The sequence below is a fragment of the Patagioenas fasciata genome, chromosome 1, assembly GCF_037038585.1.
Source record: "Patagioenas fasciata isolate bPatFas1 chromosome 1, bPatFas1.hap1, whole genome shotgun sequence".
In the NCBI taxonomy this organism is placed as follows: domain Eukaryota; kingdom Metazoa; phylum Chordata; class Aves; order Columbiformes; family Columbidae; genus Patagioenas; species Patagioenas fasciata.
The window spans coordinates 131,098,134-131,116,839 of record NC_092520.1 but is presented as its reverse complement, the minus strand read 5'-3'; the positions used below and the strand labels follow the sequence as shown (position 1 = coordinate 131,116,839).

General features: G+C 44.3%; 1 protein-coding gene and 1 long non-coding RNA gene across 2 annotated transcripts in view; one reads left to right on the top strand and one right to left on the bottom strand.

Moving 5' to 3' along the window:
- The window catches only part of YBX3 (Y-box binding protein 3), a 25,088-nt gene extending 11,214 nt beyond the window's left edge, over positions 1-13,874 (bottom strand). Inside the window, exons 1-5 of the mRNA XM_065848207.2 lie at positions 13,516-13,874; positions 9,749-9,812; positions 8,127-8,160; positions 3,176-3,265; positions 2,351-2,473 (exon numbers count right to left, since the gene is read on the bottom strand). Of these exons, the coding sequence (XP_065704279.1) occupies positions 2,351-2,473; positions 3,176-3,265; positions 8,127-8,160; positions 9,749-9,812; positions 13,516-13,774 (570 nt within the window). The 5' untranslated portion in view covers positions 13,775-13,874. The remainder of the gene's footprint in view (positions 1-2,350; positions 2,474-3,175; positions 3,266-8,126; positions 8,161-9,748; positions 9,813-13,515) is intronic.
- The window catches only part of LOC139829174 (uncharacterized), an 18,009-nt gene continuing 12,485 nt past the window's right edge, over positions 13,183-18,706 (top strand). The window contains exon 1 of the long non-coding RNA XR_011741525.1: positions 13,183-13,307. This is a non-coding gene — a long non-coding RNA (uncharacterized lncRNA). The remainder of the gene's footprint in view (positions 13,308-18,706) is intronic.

The window sequence follows — 18,706 nt, the reverse complement described above, 5'->3', positions numbered from 1 at the left end:
CCCTCTGTTTGTCTATCAAACCAAGCACACAGGGGATGACAAGAATATCTGAACAAGTTTCAGTGGTTTCACTGACCTACACTAGGACTTCAGGGACAGTCCCTGCACAGCCCTTTGCAGTTGCTGCCAAAGACAGCAACTTCAAGTGGAGCTTTGACTCATTCAGGCAACTAACAGATGAGTGCTTAAGAAGGCCCAGCAGAACTGGTTGCACCTCAGACTAGCTCAGAACACAAGAAGGGTCCACTACAACATGCAGAAAGTTGAGCAAGCATAGCAGACATCAGCTATGGTTGCACAAGAAACTCCTGACTGAGCTCAAACATTAAAAGGAAATACCACTTATATCTTACACACACACACACATCTGAGACTATACAAGATACATTAGCTGGCTCCTGCAGTGCTGTTGAATGTCACTGCCTGACCAGCATCATCTTTAAAAGCTCACAGCAATCACAGAGTTTACCTTGCTACCCATTAGAATGGCATGCTAAGGGAATGGTACTATAAGATCATCATCCTTGAATGAAACAGAATTTACTCTTAATTTCTACAGATGATACCAAATGCAGAGGAGCACTCAATGGATTGATGGGCAGGTCTGACATTCAGAGGATACTCAAAAAGCAAAAGAGAAGGATCAACAAACTTCATGAGCAACAGGAAACAATGAACAACCAGGTTAACACCTTCTTGCAAATCATCATTTGCAAATTTTGAAAGCTGTAATTCTTCCAGAGTCAATGATCCCAGAGAAAGAGCAGTACATTTTTGGTTATAAATGAGAGATGTCTTCACAGGACATTAGGCACCAGTCACACAACAACTAAGGTCTAGTACCAACACCAAAACAGTCTGGGCACTCATATATAATCAAGCCAAAGGAAAACAGTGTGATGTCAGAATTTATTCCCCTTGAATCCCAGCACTTAATGTACACAAGTGGGTTATAGTGTCACATGTGAAACAGATTTTTAGCTGCATGAGTTTGCATTAGACATCCAAGACATCATGTCCCAGTGCAAGTATCCCAAGACTGAATGTTCCCCATGTGCAAGATGTGTCTCGCATTATCCTTCTCCAGGCACAAAGAAACAGCTGCTTTCCATACTCAGCAGTACACAGGGTTGGCTAAGCCTTGATATATGTGCTTATTTAAAATCTGAAGCAACTCCAAGACAACACCACTACCACCAACTAAAGTGTTCACTCCCAATATAGTTCAGGGAGATTTTAACCTCAGGAGAGCAAAAGGTAACAACAGAACCAATGCTGGAACATACTCCCTAGTATCCTACTTCTCTGCTGCTTGGCATGTGAGCTGAAGCTACAAACTGTATTGTCAGAAAAACAAAGACGTATGCAGTAGTAAATACTATTACCAACACCAACTTCCAGCAGCCTCCAAGGGACTAAGAAAGAACACCTTTCACGTATTTAAGGCTCAGTGGTGCCTAGCTGTATTAGAGAGGAAACCTCATGACAGCTAGGCTTTAAGGAAGGATTTGACAACACTCAGTTTGCCCCCACGCTGTCAACTCTGTAGAACAAAATGAGAATAGTTATGTTGCTTGGGTAGACTTCCACCCAGGGCTCCCATACTGGATCATTCAACACATTTCTGCAAGTGATGATCACAGAGTCAGCTATGAAAGAAAAGATAATCAAACCTGGTATATGTTCCAGTTTGTTGGATCATTCCAGGCACAAGCATGATATGAATAGGAATAGAAACTGCTAGAACTACATCCACGTACCTCATACTTCTCCCTGTCCAAAAACTTGCAGATACTATAAGTGGTACACAACTAGTGTAAAGAAAAAATCCATTATCTTTACATTGTACGGCTGTAGGCAGAGGGCTACGAAGGGACAATACATGGAGGTTTCAACTAGCTGGTCAAACTACTACCATGCCATGCAAAATTATGAGCTTCTAAACAAATCTGGTCTTCCAAGTAAGCCTTCCAAAGGATTGTTAGTTATACTACTTAGAGTAATATAAATACTTCCCCTTGCTTCAGGTAAGGGGCATGGTGAACCACTTAGGCATCCCAATCCTTTGTGTTCACTCTTCAAGCTGGTAACTTTACCACCCAAAGAGATGCTTTTAGCAAAATTATAAAAAGACAGGACACAGAAAGGTCTACAGAACATCCAATAATAGAAAATATCAGTATCAACATCAATGATGTGCTGGAGGAACCCAGAATGTATCTGAAGAACACTCACAACTTAGCATTTGACAGTTTACTATATGCCAGTGCTGAACGTGCAGTTCTCTCACAAAAAGATCAGAAGACTGCTGAGGAGGTAGGATGACCACCACTAAGGAAATTAAACTTACACTTCGAGGAGGTCCACGGCGTCGGCCAAAATAGCCACGTCGATAGCGGCGTCGGTCTGCAGCATAGCGGCTGCCTTCTACAGGAACTCCATCTGGACCAGTGACATTAGCTGCTTCTGCACCCTGGAAGGCCAAAAGAGAGTAAGCCAGGGTGGTACAAGAAAAGAACAACCCAGCACAGGGAGAAGGGAAAAAGACAAAACAGAAAAGCAGCTTGTTCGCATCAGTTCCAAGCTACAGAGATTCCTTCCTCCCAAGGAGTGCAAAAGCAGGTCTGTTACTCTCAACCCTGTAACACAAGAGTTATGAAGTTATGATCATGAGGTAAGACCCTATCAACCAGACTGAGTTCAGAGGAAAAATGTAATAACTGATTAATGAAAAAAAAAAAAAAAACCACCCACACACCACAACCCCACACAGTCAAAAAAAAAAAAAAAATCAAAAAAGCTCAGAAAACTCAAAAAATTTGAGAAAGTACAAGTGCAAAAAACTTGAAGGGTCTTACAGTTAAGCTACTAGACTCCCATGAAAAATTCTTCAGGGCAATATATGCATCAGTTAATGCTTACTAGGCAGACTGCCATTTCAAATAGTCTACCAAGTAAAAATTACCAATTCTAGAAGCACTACTATCTAGAAACACTTCTTAATGAAGCCTTAAAAAAAAAAAAGATCTTCCACAGAAAAGCTGCAGGAATGCCATCCACCTCAGCGATTAATACATTAGACAAAACAAAAACACAGCTAAGGTTCTGTGTTACTGTCCACTAGAGTGATGTTAACTCTGTTGAACCACATCCCTAATCTCCATACATCTCTCACCTTCTCTCCCTCGACCACATCAAATTCTACAGTCTCTCCATCACCAACACTGCGCAGGTACTTCCGTGGGTTGTTTTTCTTTATCGCCGTCTTTAAAGAAAGAGTAAAAAAATTATTAGTTCATCTTACACATTCATAGCCCTGTCACTGAGGTAATGACAGCATTCCTCTGCTATAATCCCAAATCTACATATCAGATCAGTCACCACACCAACATATTTCAAATACACAGATGTCTCTTTTATTCCACAGGCCCGCCAATACAGTCAATGTTTACTTCTTTCTCAAACTCATAAGTTCATGAATTAGTTGTTGCTACATGAACACCTGTCAAGCCTACTAAATATCCAGATCATTACATATTTCTGTAATAGAGTTCACATGGAGTGTTTGATCTCCTGCAAGATGTACCAAGGCAGCTCCAGTACCAAGTGTGACCCATGCCTTCAGAGTCATCAAGTAGACCTGTAGACTATCTACAGAGAACTTAAGACCAGAAGCAATTTTGTAAAAGATGATGTTAACTACAGAGGTACAATGGCAACTCATAGTAACCAGATACTAATTACTAGAACTCTGGTGTAACAAATAAGCACTTTATCTAAGCATTGTAAGGGAGACTCCCCAAAATTAGGCTTTGGATCCAAACTGGTTGAAAATCTCCTTCGACACAGAGCAACACTCAAACCTCCACCAGCCATTTCCAGCCTGGCAGCTATAGGTGCCTTTTCCCCCGTGGAGTATTTCTAGAATTCCACAAAAGGCAGTTAGCAAGACAAGCTTACTATCTGTTCATTACTTACGGGTAATCAAACTGCAAGAGGCTAGGGAAGAAGGTGGGGAGAGAGGGGTAGGAAACCACACCACCACACAAAACCAAACCAAAAACATTGTAAAAGCCAATCTAGCAGCCAGTTTTTTACAGAAGTTCTCCTCTTAAAAGTTTTCTGATATGGGTATTTTTTGTTAGCATGAAGAAGGCAGGTGCAGATACAGTAGAGAGAAGCACACACAGAAATCCAAGGCACAAATCTGGCTTAAGAAATGTAATACAGGGCAGTGGAAGAAAAGCAGGATGAAGATCAGCAGAGTTGTTGCCCATGCATGGCAGCTACAGCCATTCAGTCAACAGTAGCTCAAAAATATTTCCACCTGAACAAAAAGTTCTAATCAGTTTAAAGTTGAGCTTGACCAGTTTAGGAAAAGTATTCTTATTGTTGCCAACTAGAGTCCCCTTTGCATTTTAGGCAATAAGTTAGCATGTTCTTTTAGCCCTACATCTAGCCACACCTTTCCCTGTACCCTGCAGTGTCCCTGAAGGGCTTCAGGAAAAATGCAAGAGTGTAAATATTATTGTTACCAAAAACAAAACAACCCAAGAGGGTTTTTTTGGTGTTGTAGGCTGGTTTGGGTTTTTTTGTGTGTGGTGTGTTCTATTGTTATTGATGTTTGGTTTTGGGTTTTTTGTTTGTGTGGTTTTTTTTTTTTTTTTTTTTTTTTTTTATACAGGAAGAGAATTAGCTGCTCAAGTGAATTCTTTTGGGAATTACTTCACAAAGCAGAGACTCTCACCATCAACTGAAACAGCTTTGTTTGCTTTCTGCTGACCTATTGGCATAACTACCCCATTTCTAAAACCAGGTGGAAGGTGTTTGCTTTTCCATAAATGTTACATTCTAATACTAAATATCATTATTTTCACTGCAGATTAAGGGTTTAATTCTTCGACCACCACTTGTACTGACACAACTAAAACTCACAATACTTGTGTTCTGCATGTGACAGATATGTCAACAAGCTGTATTTCAAACTCCTTCCCCTTCCTTGTAAGTACAGAGGGAGAAAGGACTGCCAGATTTCTTTTCAGAGGGTGTTCTTAAGATTGATCAAGCTCCTCAAACATCCTCCATGAAGTGTAAAGGAAGATAAATCTAATAGTTCCAGTTTTAGGGACAGAAACTTCAGAATTCAGATTTGCAAGGAAATAACCTGCCAATAGGAGATAGAAGCTGCTACACAGTAGGCTGGGGTTCATTTTGTAAAGACAACCAGGAACAATTTTGAGTAAATCCTAACATTCAGAGCAGAAACTATACAACTATACTATTATACTTACTACTTCAGCTGCAACAGTAACAGCAAACAGTGCTGAAACAAACCTCTAACAAGCTTAAGCTCCAAGCTTGGTGGGAAAACTTTTACTCCATATATCCAGAGCAGAGAGAGTACTATTCTCCCTGTTACTGTTCACCAGCATCCTGCAGTCTCCAGCTTCTTTGATGAAAAAGACAGATGTTTTCTGTTAACACAGACAGCACTCAACAATTAAGACAGAGCCTTTCCTTTCCAAAGGTGACACTGATGAACAGACAGCTATGAGCGTCTTCAGAGCTAGTTCAGTGTTTTGTTTGGAAAAGGTCCTTCCATAACTTCATGATATCACCACATCATGTGCACATTCAGTATTGTCACAGCAATAGCCAAAATTTGTTACACCAATTACCAGCACATGTACATGAGGTTATGCACAATGAATACAATCCAGTGAAGAAAAAGACATGTGCAGAAGAACTTAACTCCTCTTCACTGCTTATTAATTCAAATTATGCCTAATTAAATTGGACTTCTCTGGCTACTGACACTTTTAATGGTTCTAAACAGAAAGACCCTCCTCCCCCTGAGATACACTCCACCCAACAAGGCAGATCAATCCCTTTTGCTTGCACCACCTCCAAGTAACAATGCCCTAGATAGCACCTGGTGTGAAGCAACTGGACAAGGACGCAAACAAGATGAGGCAGGTGAAGAATTGCCCTTCCCCAAAACACTGTTTGGGTTCCCTGCAAGCAAGACAAAGGGTTAACTCAAATCAAGTCATGCATGCCCTAAAGAGAAAAGCATTTTAATCTGTACTAGGTTTATAAATAGCATCCAATAGCTACACACCAAGCATTAACCCCTGTTCCAATCATGAGATCGGACTGTTCCCTCCCCACCACAGATGCATGCCAGGGAGGAGGCTGTATCTATTCAACTAGGTCAGCCTTATTCTGAAGGGATTAGGCACGTAATCCAGCCCCTCCAGGATGGCATGAGGAGTGGGTGATAACCAGCACTAACCATGGAGAGGGAGGTCACAGCAGGATGTTTGCTTACACAGTCAATTTGCCTCCCTTGTGGGCAGGCCCCATCTGCTGGCCCTGCCAAGCCAAAAGCTCAGGCAGGAGCTCCAGCCAGAAAGCTGCAGGCTCTGGTAGCGAGCACACTTGCATACAGGAACAGCTCAAGATGCAAGAGCTGAGGAACACCTGATTGCAGCCAACCCAGACCAGAGCTGGAAGCATCTACTCTGCCATGCACAGTCCAACAACAGGGTTAATCAGATGCAAGCTTGCACATGAAGTGGTGTTTCTGAAACACCAAGTTCCAAACACAAACACTAGTTTACATTTCGGTGAAGGACACTAAACAGCACAGACAATACTAGCTTGCTTCACCGTTTAGATCTCTGCATGCAGCAATCCCAAGCAGAATAACAACCAATCCATGTTATTTCTATCATCAGCATGACAACCATTTTCCAAGATAACTTCTCACAAGTCTCAGGGACACCTCACTTGTCTTCCAGGTAGTTTTACAGTGCTGCCTTATCCAGAACACGTTTCTACTACTACAACTCTTACAACCTTTCTCTGGACTCATTCCCATCAGCCCACAGATGCAGCATCTGTATCAGTGTGCACACAGCACATGGTCATTAAGGAGGGTGATCATTAGAAATTGGTACACACATCACAAGCTCTCACTCCCAGTCCACCAGCTGAACTGGTAACAGGTACAGCACATACTTCCTGACATCTTCATTCATTGCAGGCACTGGACTTACTCCCCCCCAGCTTCATCTGTTTTAAGGGTAATGGGTCTACACTCCTTGACCCAGAGAAACAGCTATCACAGGCTATTGAGTCATGAGGCCTCAAAAAGTAAACTAACTATTGATGTTGACCAGCATGTTTAACACAACTGCATATGCACATCTCATCCTCCATAACCAACTCTGAGTGCAAGATTCCCAGTTACATTTGATGGAAATACTGCTACTTATGCCACAGAAAAAGCTCATGTTTTTAAGAATCACATGAGCCTGCAGACATTTCACATGGAACAAGCTCCAAGGGTAGTATTTCATTTTCTAGTGAACAAAAAGCTTCAGATTATGCAAAACCAGATCTAAGCCAACTAATCAGTTTATATCAGCACAGAGACAACATCCTCTATATTTCTATTAGTTGCCTGTGACCTGATAAATCATAGTATAAACTTAGAACAGCCTAGTGACAGTTCAATGAAAGTTAGCCAATGACAAGCCACTGGGCTACCTCCCTCTGCTTGGGCACACTTGGCACACAACCTTTCTCCTCCTCTAGTAAGAGAGCAGCTGCCTCATGCAGCAACAGCTGATGGCAATCCAGGCTGGTCAAGAGCCAGACCAGATCACTTTCTCTCCAATACCAGGGAGGGCAGACAGAACAGACCTGCGAATGAAGAGGGTAGGAAAAAACAGAAGACACAAGGAACATGAGGAAATGGGGCAGGAAGGACAGACAACAAGCAGCAAGGTATTGACAAAGCAGAGGAGTCATCTCCCCTGGGAAGGGACAACCACATAAAACAATAACATCAAAAAAACCCAAAAACCTTTAGTGTTCAAATCAGAGCAGACAAAAGAAAAACATGAACGGTTATAACACCTACTCTTTCATTCACAACTCCAGCAAGAACAAAAACAAACCCTAATATTCCTTCCTGAAAATTTCAACAAACAAGTCCATTCAAGGTATTTATGGTAAATACTCTAAGAAGCCAGGACAAGGTTGGGTGGCTGTTTGAGGAAGCTGTATGAAAAACCTATTATAGCATGCATCTCAAAGTACAATTACTGCTGTCTTACCTGATGAACAAACACATCTTCTTTGGTATCGTTTCTGTGAAAAGAAAGTCATAAGGGTTTAGATTAAGAGACTTAAATAGAAATCCTTGACTTCACAACTGAAACCATCCTTCCCCCAGCCTGTGGTACATCCCCTAGATTCCATACATTCTGTGTAAGTCTGTACTACCAAAGCCCTATTCTGAATTTCCTGGGTCACATGCTCCACAGCAGAAAGGCCTCCCCACCCTTCAAAAGGGTGAGGGGATAGAGAAGGTTTTCTATAATCTTCCAGCAAATGTTCAATATTTTGTTTTGACACAGGGAAGAGTTAATGACTGGACTGCTCACCTTCCACAATTCCACCCCCCTGAAAAACCTTCCACAGGGCCTGCAACCTGAGCTGTTATCCCAGAGGTCAAACAAGACTCTCAACAGGACTGGCCACAGCTGTTAACAGAGCTCTCCTTTCAGTGAAACTCAAAGCAACCATGCACCAGAGGTGTTAGGAGAGTCTCCTGGAAGGGGACCCAGACACAAACATGGGGTTGTCTAGATTAGGCCAGCTGGTTCAGGCTTCCACATCCAAAACATGAAGACAGTTTGAGACCTTGATTCTGTGTTCCCATGAAACAGAAACAGCCTAGACCCCACTATCTGTTCACTCAATTTCTTCTCAACAGAGGAAACAGGTGGGTGAAAGAGTTTGTGAAGATAATGCATAATCCAAAACTTGTTGCACTGAACTCAAGTAACAGTAGACTTCAGTTCAGCAAGATAGCTAACAAATTACTACACCATATCTAGCTGAAGACTCCCACATAAATTGCTATGAAAGACTAAGAGTACTTCCTAATTCCAGCTTTACTTCTAAGCTTACATAACACTGGATAGTAGATTCCAGAGACTGGGATTAATACTGTACCAGAACCGGCTTCAGATCCGTGAAATGGGGCTCTTTTACCTCTATCTACAGTGTCCAACTTGCCCGATTCTACCTGCTGTATAACAGCTCAAAGACTTGCAGGACAAAATAACTTGCCAGACAAGCATTTACCATGCAGGAGCTTCATTTCTCATAAAACACAAGACATTTAAGCCCCTCAGCTCCAAAGATATCCCAGCCTTAAAAGCCAGTTTCCTCCAGTAACTTGGAAGCATGGGTCTTGAGCACCATGAGTATGATTAATATCACTTACAGCTATTTAGCTTATCAATGCCATTCAGAGAAGGGAAAAAAATTCAGAGCAAATTTCTGTGAACCCAGGCCTAGAGTATTTTCAGTGAGATACTTTCAGAGAATCTCAGTGTGTATTTATAGTAGGTATTTCGACCCATCAGTTAACATTTGATTTTTTTATCCAGAAGTATTTCCTCTCAGTGTGGTATGAGTAAACATGAGAAACAAGTAAGAGAGAAACTCTGCAATGAGTTTCACTTTGTTTTCTCCCCATAAACATAACCTTTGATGGAGGAAAATAAGTCCTCTGACATTACATCAATGATTGGCCCAATCTGTCTATCAACTGCATGAACTTGTACTCAGGTCTTTAGGTCTCTGTTGCAATTACTAACACATGGTATATTACCCATACCATGAGTCTTAGTACAGTACAAATATGACAATCATAATTTAAACATACCTGTTGATAAAGCCATATCCATTCCTGACATTGAACCACTTGACTGTGCCAAGAACTTTGGTGGCTGGAGAGACAAAGGTAAAGAATTTAGTCTAATGAAGTACAAGAATGTTAATAATACTTTTATACCTGCACATGAAGTCATAACCAGACCCATTCTGTTCCCTTAATGCTCAAAGTGTACCTTCATCTCTACTTCAGTCTACACTAAGGCAGTCGCAGATAGCAGTGCTTTAACTTGCTGTTCTTCAGCCAAGAGTTCACCACACAGCATCTAGAATGAAGCCTAGCTCTATTTTCAGAATTGCTCATCCATCACTTTATTTCTTATCCCAGAAATTGGCAGCAAAGCTGAAAAATGTCACTGTCATTCATCAGTTCTCTTTAGTTTAGTACCTAGACATGAAACATCGCTGTTTGAAAGTCCTCTCTTTCACTTAGACTTATCCTTCCTTTCTTCCTTGGAAACCAGAACTGCCCACAGCACCAGTATCCAGCACCATGCAACTCTCTCAAGCAAGAGGCAGCACACTCATATTTTGGACAAGCTCTTTCTTGCATTATCACTCTAACCAAATGAAATACTGCAAGCTGTTATTCTTTTTATATTCCTACTTCTAGAGATCACCTACAACTTACCAGCTACAAACTGACAAACTTTATGTTCCAAGGTTTGTAGGATCAAGACAAGCTCCTGTCCCACACAACAACAAAAGAGCATCTCACTTAGAAGCCATACTGTAGTGCCTTATAGGATCCAGCAAAACCTGCTCCTCCAACATACAGGAACCTGTGGGAGGATGGAGGTAGTTCAACCTCTCCTTCCCTCTCAGCAACTGGGTGGAGACCACAAACTTGTACTTTTCAAACTTGTAGGAAAGGGAGAATTCTGGTCTCTAGACTTTAATAGATGTTAATTATTACACAGCATGACCATAACTATCTAAGCAATCTACATGGTACTTCTATGAAAAGGGTCTTGTCACCTACAGATGACTGCTTGTTAAAAAACCTTACATATGTTTGGGAGACAGAGGAGAAATCCAAGAGCCAATTAAAAGAAATACAGTCTAGAGAATCTCCAGTTCAGAAGTTCAAGCCAGTCTGCTCGAGGCAAGAAGAACACAATGCAAACTGTTACCTTCATCTGCTCAACACCTGTATTCTTCCCTAAACATCCACTAGGATATGACACAGCTAGACAGACCTTTGGTCTCATGCAGTCTTACCATTCTTATATATCCCTCTGACAAAGAGTAATCTCTTCCTCCTCTCCTGAATACAGAGCTAAAGTAGGACTGTTTGCCAACAGCAGTTCATTGCAATACTCCTGTTGTACACACTATTTCTCTTTGCACTTCTAGAAATGAAGGTTTTCACCTTCTTTAATACATTTTTTAGCAGAAGATGTTCATATTTAGAAGCAGCAAAACTGTTAAGACTGAGACAGCTATTAGAGGAAAGTGCTCTACCTAATACAGCATCCATTCCCAAGACTTCTTGTTCACAGACATAAAAAAAATGAAGTTTCACTACCTAGCACTTATTTGGCAACAATGACAGTCTTCAGCATCAACACTTGTAGTTGTGCTTTTAAGTTTAGCTCCATGGGGACATCTCTAGGTATAGACATCTACTGCTACCACCAAGGCACTGGCTACATGCAAAAGCTCACCTCATGAAGTCAACAGGGGAAGAAAAGGGGTGTGGAGGAAGCAGAGAAACAGGTGCCCATGGCACACACAGGTTTTAGTCTGCTCTAAGAAACAAGGCTAATTCCACTGATTTCCCCACTATCATCTTTTCCCTCCCCTGCAAAATAGCTATTGAATCTGTTGGCCCACTTCAATCAGATTAGGATGAGAGTGAGAAGCCTAGGAAGCATGACAAACCCCCCAGAAGAGTCAGAAAGCTGGTGGAAGGAGAAGTAGTCAAAAACTCACTCCACTAATAAAAAGAAATTCACACACAGAACAACATCGCTCCTTTTACACAAGCTGCCAGAGACCAGAGTGAGTCTCCAATGTATTCCCTAGGACAGGATACTGAGGACATACCATACCCTATCCACACTAGTCTTACAGTCTCCCCTAAGCATTACCACAGGGTAAGAACATCATAGTCAATAGCATTACCTTGAACATCCGCATGGCCACGGTGCAGCCATTGTTAAGCCTGAGCTGTCATAGCAGGGAGATCAGGAGGAAGACAAGCCCAGAGGAAACTACAACCAGTTTTACTGACAAGACAGAGGATGTAGTTGATGTGATTACACTCACCCCACCAACAAGCAAAAGCCCACGTTTCTACAAGATGCTGTACTCTGATGCCATCAGAGGAAACAATCATCAGCCACTTATAGACATCACTAGATATCCTTTTCATTAATTTTGACAAGGAAAGCCAAAGCTTCCTGTGACCAAAAGCAAAAATAAAGTTGAGTAACCTTTATCCTTATTCCTATAAGTAAATCATTTGGATGCTCTGGGCAAGCATTAGACCTTGCTTCTAATAGGATCTTTGCAAGAGAAGACTTAAACTAACATAATTACAAGAAGATAATTACAGAGACATTTGAGGCAGACTTGGATAAGTCAATTTTCAATTAGCATTATCAACGACCACTTTCCTCACAACCCCTTGTAAAAAGCTTGCCTAATAATAAGGCCAGTGTGCAAAAAAAACATCACTGTGGTGGTTTTATTTTTCTTGCTAGACCTGGAAAGGCACTTGTGTCTTCACTCCTTCCCCCCCCCCCCAAAATAGCAAGACATGAACAAGATAAAAACATTACCAAGAATGAAGCAAACCATTTAACAGTAAGAAGCAGCCAGATGTAGCAGCAGATATGGATGTGCCTTTACTGATTACTGACAAATCAGATAACAGAGCATGGGAATATCACGCAAAATATACCTCCAATTTCTGTTTTGCTAGAGTCCTTCCAACCTCAGCTCCAGAGAAGACATCTATCTGGTTCTGCTACCTACTGCAGTAAGACCTCAGTCTTTCCCTTCAGAACAGAAGATGTTGTCTTTCCTTAGTGAAGTTTGTGACTCTAGTACACTAACAGTCAGCTTCAGCTTTGCCTGACTAACCTCTTAAAGCTACGCAGTTATAAACAATAGATCCCTGTTTCCACTTCAGATTGAAGCCCTGTCTCTTTCAACAAGTTGATCCTGTTTAACCACAGTAAACACTAGCTATGTACTGCGCTCGAGCAGTGATGGCAACTTCGCATTTCACTTGCATTTTTATCGCTAAAATAGAAACTTAAAAAGCCCAACACACTAATCCTAGAGGCATTATTAAATCTGTATTCCTTATAGATAGAAAAGCTGCACAAAGAAGACCTTAAAATTAAACAGGCGCACACGCGGCTTACAAGGAACCCCCTCCAAGGGGGATGTCCCCGCAGGGCAGGGGGCCGGCGGCAAGTGCCAGAAGTCCGTTCAACATGGCTGTTGAACTATCACCGCCCGGCCTCGGAGAAGCACCCGGCGCTGTTCGCGGGACCGGGCGGGGTAGTGAACGTCGCTGCCGCCGCCGCTGCACACAGGTGCTCCCGCCCAACTCCTGAGTTGGCGTCCCGGCCAGGCGCCGCTCGGCTCCCCCCGGCCGCCTCCCGCGATCGCAGCCTGACTCACAGCCGCGGGGGCGGGGAGCCGGGCTGGACCCCGGGCGGCGGCCATGTGCTGCCCCCCCCCCACCCCGCTCCGCTCCCGCCGCAGGTGCCCCGGGACGGTGGGAGGGATCCCAGCACTCACCCAGAACTTTCTTCTCCGTCTCAGCCGCAGCGGCTGTTGCGGTGGTGGCGGCGGCAGCACCGGCAGCAGCAGCAGTGCCGGGGGCCGCCTCGCCAGCCGCCGCGCCCGGTGCGGCGCTGCTGACGGGGCTCTTGGGCTTGGCGTCCGGAGCGGCGGGTGACGGCGGCACAGAGGCTCCGGCCGTGGCGGCGGCTGTCGTGCTGGTGGTAGCCGTGGGGGGCGCCGGGCTGCCGGTGCTGGTCTCCGCCGCCTCGCTCATGGTGTCCGGTGGGCGGGTGCGCGGCGCTCGGCGTCGGATTTCCCGCGGGCCCGCGCTGGGTCTTACTGTCCCCAAAATGGCCCCGCCGAAGTTTTAACACAGTCAGCGGGGGCCGGCGCCAGCACTCGCGCCGCCTCATTAGCATTTAAAGGGGCCGCGCCGACACTGAGCGGGCGGCGCGCAGCGGCGTCCCCGTGTTGGAGCGCGTGGGACATGACCTGAGAGTTGGTGGGTGGGTGGGTGGGTGGATGGATGCGCTCGGCCGTTCGTGAGTGCGCGTCAGTGAGGATATATACGTGTGCGCGTGTGTACACAGGAGTGTGTGTACGCGCGTGGGGCGTGCACGTGTTTCCGGGGGGGGCGGTGTGAAGCTGAGCCCCGCGTGTGCACGCACATCCGTGTTGGTGGATACACACAGGCGTACCCCTACGCACGGGTGCTTAGCTGCGTGTGTGGATATATATACACATTAATATGTACGCACAGACGCAGTGTTGCGTGAGAGCCCTGCGAGGCCAAGCTGCCTCCCGCGTGTACCCGTGGTAGACGGGTGGGTGCATACACCCACACCTCCATGCCTGACAGCATGAGAGGGGCATTGGAGGGTTCGTCCGCAGGGTGGCGCAGGCAGATGGCTGTGGGTGCATGTCCGTTTTGTTGGCGACACCAGCGTGCTGGTGAGTGGCTGGGTGGGTGTTTACATTGGCGTGGTCACTATTTCTTTACATCGGCACTTTTTTCTCTCATGGCGTCGCGTAGTTTGCAGCTGATGATGTCAAGTTTTCAGCCCCACTGTCCCATTGCTACCTCATTTCCTTGCCACTACCCTCACATCTTCCTGGCCTGCCATCCCACCTCTTCTTTTTCCCTATTCTTCCCCCAGGTTTTGTACAATCTCCCTGCACATCCTTTCAGTGATGGCTCTGCTCCCGTTTGCAGTGTGCACCCCAGCACCCTGTCCTTGTTCCACACTCCCACCACATATTTTTTCTTAGTTGTCTCTGCCTTGTGTCCATCTTTCCCTATGAGATGGATGAAACTTCATGCACCTGGCCTTCTCTGCTTTCTTAAAGGTTTGCTTTGCTTCTCTGTACCTGAACATTCAAAGACCATGTTTTTTGTTTTGATTTTGTTTGTTTGGTTGGTTGGTTTGTTGTTGTTTGTTTGTTTTTTCCACTTTGTACTCCCTACTGATCCCCACTTCTTGACAATTCAGTGGTAGTTCTCATAACAGACTGCTGCAAAGCAGCTCTTCAGAGAGAGATCTGGGGGTTCTGGTCAACAGCAAGTTGACCATGAGCCAACAGTGTGCCCTGGCAGCCAAGAGGGCCAACCATGTCCTGGGGCGCATCAAGCATAGCATTGCCAGCCGGGCAAGGGAGGTGGTTGTCCTGTTCTGCTCTGCACTGGTGTGGCCTCACCTGGAGCACTGTGTGCAGTTCTGGGCACCACAGGATAAAAGGAATATAAAGCTACCAGAGGGTGTCCAGAAAAGGGGTACAAAGTTGGTGAATGGTTTGGAGAGGAAGCCGTATGAAGAGTAACTAAAGTCACTTGGTTTGTTCATCCTGGAGGAGACTGAGGGGAGACCTCATGGGGCTACAGCTTCCTCACAAGGGGAGGAGGAGGGGCAGGTGCTGATCTCTTCTCTCTGGCGACCAATGACAGAACCCAAGGAAATGTCAGGAAGATGTGCCAGGGGAGGTTTAGGTTGGACATTAGGAAAAGGTTCTTCACCCAGAGGGTGGTGGAGCACTGGAACAGGCTCCCCAGGGAGGTGTCATGGCCCCAAGCCTGACGGTGTTCAAGAAGTGATTGGACAACACCTTCAGACACATGGTGTGAACTGTGGGGTTGTCATATGCAGGGACAGGAGTTGGACTCAATGATTCTTGTGGGTCCCTTCCAACTCTGGACATTCTGTGATTCCATAACAAAATTAAAGGTCTTTGGAGGGTATATGGGAATATATCAGAAGAATGGTGAGGAGGTTGGTTAAATGTAAATATCCTTAAGTCTGTAGAAAAAACATATACATCACACTAATTGTTTTACTGACCTTGTGTGCTTGATGAGTAGAACCTCTGTGTTAGATAAGATAGGCCTGTGAGAAACTCTAGACAACTTATCACTATGTCTGAGATTCCTGCTTTGTTGTGAGAAAGAGTGGGAGGCTGCGCCTGCCTGAAGCCTTGAAATACAGGCAAAGTCAGCAGGCCCGGTGATCTTCTTAACACAGCTGAACTGCTGCAGCGCCTGCATCCCTGCTCGTGTCAACTCTGCCTGGGAGCTTAGGTGCTACTTCGGAGATCCCCCAGTAGAGAGGTAACTAAAATAAAATTTGCTCTTTGCCATGCATTCGTGGCCTCTGGCTCTTCTTGCGACATGCCTGCGCCTGTGCACACAGAGGGCATCCCTTGCTGAACATCCCGCAGGTAGCAGTGCCAGCATCAGCTGAAAAGCCATCTCAGAGGAGGTGCTCACTGGGAAGGCACTCCTCATGGTATGGCTTAAACTGCTTGAGGTCTCCCCTACTGAAACTCCTCAGGAACCTGGGTTTGACAGGTGTCAAATTCAAAAGGAAAAGATGCTGCAACACCACAATGCAGACCCTTCCACAACTGCAAGCAGGCTAAGGCACAGCTGCTCTAGAGACTAATGAACTAGAGAGCTGTTTTGAAATTCAAAATGCTTTCGGAGCCGTCAGAGGTGTTTCCACCCACACAGGCATCACTGCTCCCAATTCAGTTACTTACACCATTTTCTAAATCCTGAATAGAAATTATTATCACTCTTCTCCTCATTGCATTCTACTGTACACATAAGAAACAAAAATTTTTTGTCCCACAATTTTTAAACCTCCAATCTCTGTTAATTTCATTATTTTAAGAGTACGTCACTTTGTGTCTTTTTACATTTCCAGAGTATGTGGGAATTTCTAAGAGGGTGCTCATTTTAATGAATTTTCAGAGGAAGGCTTATTATGCCAAGTCAAATGCATTATCAAAATTCAGACACTGACGTGCATTTGAGACATCAAATTTATGAATTAATTAACAACTTCTTTTTCTTGCTGACAATTGGTAATACATTTCCTCTGCTTCACTATTGAATCTCTTTTAAAAAATTGTGTTGGAAGAAAATGATCCACCAACTTAGGTAATAAAAAATTATAACTGTTGCATGTGGAGAACTAATTTCTGCATCTCTACATTTCTGAATACTTCATATCAACTAGTTGTAAACAACTTTTGTAAAATTTAGGACAGAACAATCACAAGATAGCTGAGGTTGGACAGGACCTCTGGAGGTCATCTGGTCCAACACCCCTGCTCAAGCAGTCACACCTAGAGCCGGTTGCCCAGGACGATGTCCAGACAGCTTTATCTCCAGTGTTCAGAGGGAACCTCCTGTGCTTCAGTTTGTGCCCATTGTCTCTGGTCCTGTCACTGCGCACCACTGAAAAAAGCCTGGCTCCATCCTCTTTGCACTCTCACTCCAGCTATTTATACACATTTATAAGATCCCCTGAGCCTTCTCAACGTTCCCAGCTCTCTTGGCCTTTCCTTCTAGGAAAGATGCTCCAGCCCCTTCATCATCTTTGTGACTGTTGATTGTAACCTTTCCAGTATGTCCATGTCTCTCTTATACTGGGGAGCCCAGCACTGGGCACATTACTCCAGGTATGGCCTCACAATTGTGGAGTTACCTACTGGCAACTCTTCTAATGCAGCTCAAGATACTGTTAGTCATCTTTGCAGCAAGGCTGCACTGTTAGTTCATGTTCAACTTGGTGTCCACCAGAACCCCCAGGTCCTTTTCTGCAAAATTGCTTTCAAAATGGGTGGCCCCCAGCATGTATTAGTGTCTTAGGTTGTTCCTCCATTGGTGCACAAGCACTGCAGAGAGGCACCCTGACATTTGCCAGAAAAGGGTCTGAGTTTTTATTCAATAATGTTGCCTTGTTAGCACTTCCTTGCTGACATGCAAATGCTTGAGTTTGGCTTAAGCTTTCGTTTGTCAATTTTGTGTTCTCTTTTGTTCACATCTCCCCAAACCCTTCGCTTGTCAGCCCTGTGTCTCACTCCCTCACAGGGCTGCTGATGACTCTCTCTCCTGCATCGGTCCTGGTTTGAAGACCTTCTTATCACATCAGCCATACTGGCAGCAAGGATACCTTTGTCCTGCTTAGAAAGGTGGATCCCACCTCTCACAACTAGATGTTGATCCTCAGACAAGGTCCCATAGTCATAGAAACAAAAAACCTGTCACTGACACCAGCTCCTCAACCAGTTGACACACAGTTGTCTCCTCTTCTTCCTTGCACCCTTTCCCCTCACCAGCAGGGTTGAGGAGAACACGGCCTGGGTCCCCATGCCCTGATTATTACCCCCAGAAGGAACACTGTTTGAGAAGGTGCATTTTTTTTTAAAGTATCTAAAAATGTCTAGAAATTCCTTAAAGTTATTTTCCCGCCTCTCTTTGCTAATTAATAGATCTGTAGCACATCAAAAACATCCTTCTGACATTGCAGATGGTGGAAATACAAATCTAATGCAACATTTAAGTTGCTCATAACTTGGCTGAACTGTGATAGCTTGGACTGAAATTGTACTTCTTGTTTGAAAACTTCAGCAAAAGATGCTGAGTCCTGACAAGGAGACGAGGGGAAAATACTGTGTTTTCCTTCATTTGAATTTGTTTTAGGACTTACCTTTATAAGTTACAGAAACTCTGTGCTTTTGAAGGGAAAGCTGAAAGTTGACTGTGATAGAGATGCATGTCTTACAGTTCCTATTTGGGGGGAGAACAAAAAGCACCCCTCAAAACTACTAGCAATCAGATTTCACCAAGTGATGAACTTCTGGAAAAAACTCTTTAGCACACGGTCAGTACAGAAATTATCTGAAGATGCTGTCTGGAGGTGCACCA